Source organism: Telmatherina bonti (assembly GCF_933228915.1).
Source record: "Telmatherina bonti genome assembly, chromosome: 1".
Taxonomy (NCBI): domain Eukaryota; kingdom Metazoa; phylum Chordata; class Actinopteri; order Atheriniformes; family Telmatherinidae; genus Telmatherina; species Telmatherina bonti.
In genome coordinates, this window is record NC_136619.1 from 17,759,526 (window position 1) to 17,763,078 (window position 3,553).

General features: G+C 36.3%; 1 protein-coding gene across 1 annotated transcript in view; it reads left to right on the plus strand.

The window, feature by feature from the left end:
- The first annotated feature begins 2,139 nt into the window (after positions 1-2,139).
- arpp19a (cAMP-regulated phosphoprotein 19a) overlaps positions 2,140-3,553 on the plus strand; it is a 9,878-nt gene continuing 8,464 nt past the window's right edge. Inside the window, exon 1 of the mRNA XM_079245301.1 lies at positions 2,140-2,287. Within this exon, the coding sequence (XP_079101427.1) occupies positions 2,231-2,287 (57 nt within the window). The 5' untranslated portion in view covers positions 2,140-2,230. The remainder of the gene's footprint in view (positions 2,288-3,553) is intronic.

The window sequence follows — 3,553 nt, forward strand, 5'->3', positions numbered from 1 at the left end:
TACTTTTGTACTGTTAAAAACCACTTTATCGAAAGTGTTGCAATAGAAAGAGTACCGTTAGTTTAGTGTTTACACTTTCAGTTTACTTACCATCAGTTTATTTAATATTTAAAATAATATTTCAGTTACTACTTGTGACGTCTGTCATGCTAAGATGTAGTGCAAACTGTATATCATAGTATGTATTTTTGACATTAATATTCAAATCTGAAAAAAAATATATCTATATATCTTCTAAAGCAATCTTGAAAATTTGCTCTGTCTCCTTGTGATTTATATTTCCCTTTAATTTCCTCATCTCACTGCATTTCCATGTAAATTCATATATCTAATGTTCAGAGTGAAAGAGCCCTTTGCAAAGAGCTGCTTTTGCATTGACTTGGGCCCACAAAGGTGCAAATGAGTAATCGAGAATGGCAGCATAATTTTCACACACTTCACATGTATCAGGAATGATGTGGGGGTGTGACATCTGATTTTCAGCAGATGGCCTTGATTCAGTCTTTGGCTTAGTCACAGACTCACGAATACAAAACATTATAAATACTTGACATCCATATATATGTGACACATTGTGCTCTGTGCTATGAATCACAAAGCATTCCAAGTATATTGATATCTAAGTAAATCATTATTACACTAACATTAAGGATTTTACCAACACCAACACAAGTGAACTGCATACAATGACTTGGAGTTCCTGATATATTCCTGAGATTCTGTTCGGGCTGAACTATCCCAAAGCCTATTCCAGTTCCAAAAGTTTTATGTGTTGACATGGGGAGTAAAAAGGCAATCTAGTCAATTAGTCTGGAAAACTCTGACTTAACACAATGACAAGAAAAGTCGTTCTTGGAATGTTATAAAGTCATTTCCAAACAATATAGTCATCATTTTGCCATAAAAGTTTTCACAAGGTAAGAAAAAAAGACTTCAGATTCCTGCAAATCTTCCTAGCAGTTCAGATTTGCAGCAGCTCACGCGGAGATGAGCACAATACTAAGAAAAATTGCATAAGAAAAAAAAGTACATCTCAGACTCTACATGCCTCAGTTACCATCTTCAGTGCAATTAGAAATAAGACTGAAAAAATGTGCCTTGTTTAAAAAGGTTACTAGAAGGTCTTGATTCTGAAAGAACTAACAACACCAGCTTAGGTTTAAATGGTTGCATCTGGACAAACTGCAAGACTTCAGGAACAATGTCATCTGGACACATGAGACCATAATGTTTGGCTTAATGCATGTTTGGTGAAAACCAAGTACAACATGTTGGCATAAACACTACATGAACTGTGAATCAAGGTGAAGATTTGGGCTTGTTTTGTTGCCAAACTACTTGGGTACCTTGGAGTCAACTGTGAACTCACTACCAAAGTACTCTGGAGTCAAATGTGAAGCCATCTGTCTGTCAGCTAAAGCTTTGATGAAACTGGGTCATGGAAAGGAACAGGGAGGCCATGAACAACATAAAATCTACAACAGAGTGGTTTCAAAAGAACAGAAAGTGTTTGAATTATCCAGTCAGTTTTTGTTTTTTACCTCAATTTGAAACCTTAGCCTGTTCAGACCTGAGCTGTCCTCTAAGAATGGATTTTTATTTTTATTTTATTTTATATCAGCTCATCTTGGGTCGATATCTGTGCCTAAACTAGCTGAAACGACGATTCAAAGAAGACTGGCCTAAAATTCCTCAACATTGAAGTGAGACTCGGTGTCATGTAGAAAATTGTTACCTGAGATTATTGCTGCTAATTGTGATTTAATAAACAAAAGATTTATGGGGTACACTTAGTTTTTCAGGACTGCTTCGGCCTTTTTTTTTCATATGATGCTAAATATGTGGTAAATAAAAGGGAAAACAAGACTAATAAAACATTTCATGAAAAAAGCGCAGAAACTTGGCTGAACTGTGGAAATCAGTGTAGCATCCTCCATGCCAGGGGATTACTGAAGTAAGGATTTTGTGACGGCGCATGGCACATGGGTCAAACAGCTGATCGGTTTCATGTTACGCAATGTAAATCCGAACTGAGGATGAGGTGCGGGTGCATGGCAGGAGTGCCCGAGCGGGAGCGCGCATGGTGTCTCCGCATGTGACGTCGTATTTTTTGTGCGGGAGCGATCCTTCAGCAGATCTCGTGTGGGTACGGGAAGTCAGAGCAGCGGATTTGAGGATCACTCGTCCAACTAGTGACCAGTCATTTTATTGATATTACAGCTACCTGGAAATGTCGGGTGACAACGAAGAAACGCAGACTGCAGAGGAGACATCGGTGGACGAGACGGTAATCGCAGCAGTTTAGCAGCACTGACTTTTTACAGCCAACCTTATCTCGTAACATTGAGCTTCAACCCGCGCTCGTCATTGTTGACATATGAGGCAAAGCTGGCAACCAAACCCGGATTAGGAGACTCTGGGTTAAACTCGTTGTATATATATATACATATATATATATATATATATATATATATATATATATATATATATATATATATATATATATATATATATATATATATATATATACATATATATATATATATATATATATATATATATAAAATAGCACGTTTTATTAATGTGCTTTAATGAGGAATATGTCAGATTGTTGGCATGTATGCCAGCCTGTTCGCTAACGTTAGCTGCTGACATTCTCTCATTGACAAGCCATTGGTTTCTGCTAGCTCCACTGCTAATGATAGCTTAGCAGTGTTGTAGCATTTACACACACATAATGCTTTACACTGATGTTATTACTCAACTAACGTCCCCAGAATTAACTAAAATAGTTTATTTGGTATGTGAAACGGTTGTCCAGCCCACAAGTGTAGATTATTTTTGCAGTGTGCCTGTGAAGACGCAGTGAATAAAATACCTATTCGCCTTGTCGGTCATTTATGGGTTATTTCGGTCTCTTCCAGGGAGCACCAACAGGACTTTTGACCTTAATTTCTACTACTTTAGACTTAGCTAGTTATATGAGGAGATTGATTTATCAAGGTGAGCCATTCAGGCCTGTTTTCAGCCTTTTATTAAACACGAAATTAACGTAGCTGCATTGTTATGAACGTGGTTGCTGCAGAAAATATGTTAAGTGTTGCCGAAGCAGAGCATAATAAATCTGAAAACTATAAGTCTTACCAACTAACTTGTAATTTCGCCAGATAAACAGAAAAAGGGAAACATTTCATTTTTATTTAATGGTCACTGTCGCGTCTGGTCAGCAGGTAATTAACTTTTATAGAAAAACCCATCAGCCACTAAAAATGACCATACTTCCTGGATGTTTTGACTTTTTTTTTTTTTTTTTTTTTTAACCAGTTCACTTCGAGATAGAAAATAATGTTTTTTTTTTAAAAAAAAAAAAAACCTACAAAATTTCAATCAGTGAGCTCATTTGTTTAGTTGCAGCTTGATAGTGACAGACAGAATAACATAAATGTATCTCCTCAGTCATATTGCGCAGTGAAATCTAATCCAAATGTAAATATTTAGATTGTGTGCTACTGAAAAGAAAATTATATTTGGAAATCGATAGATGTATGTATGT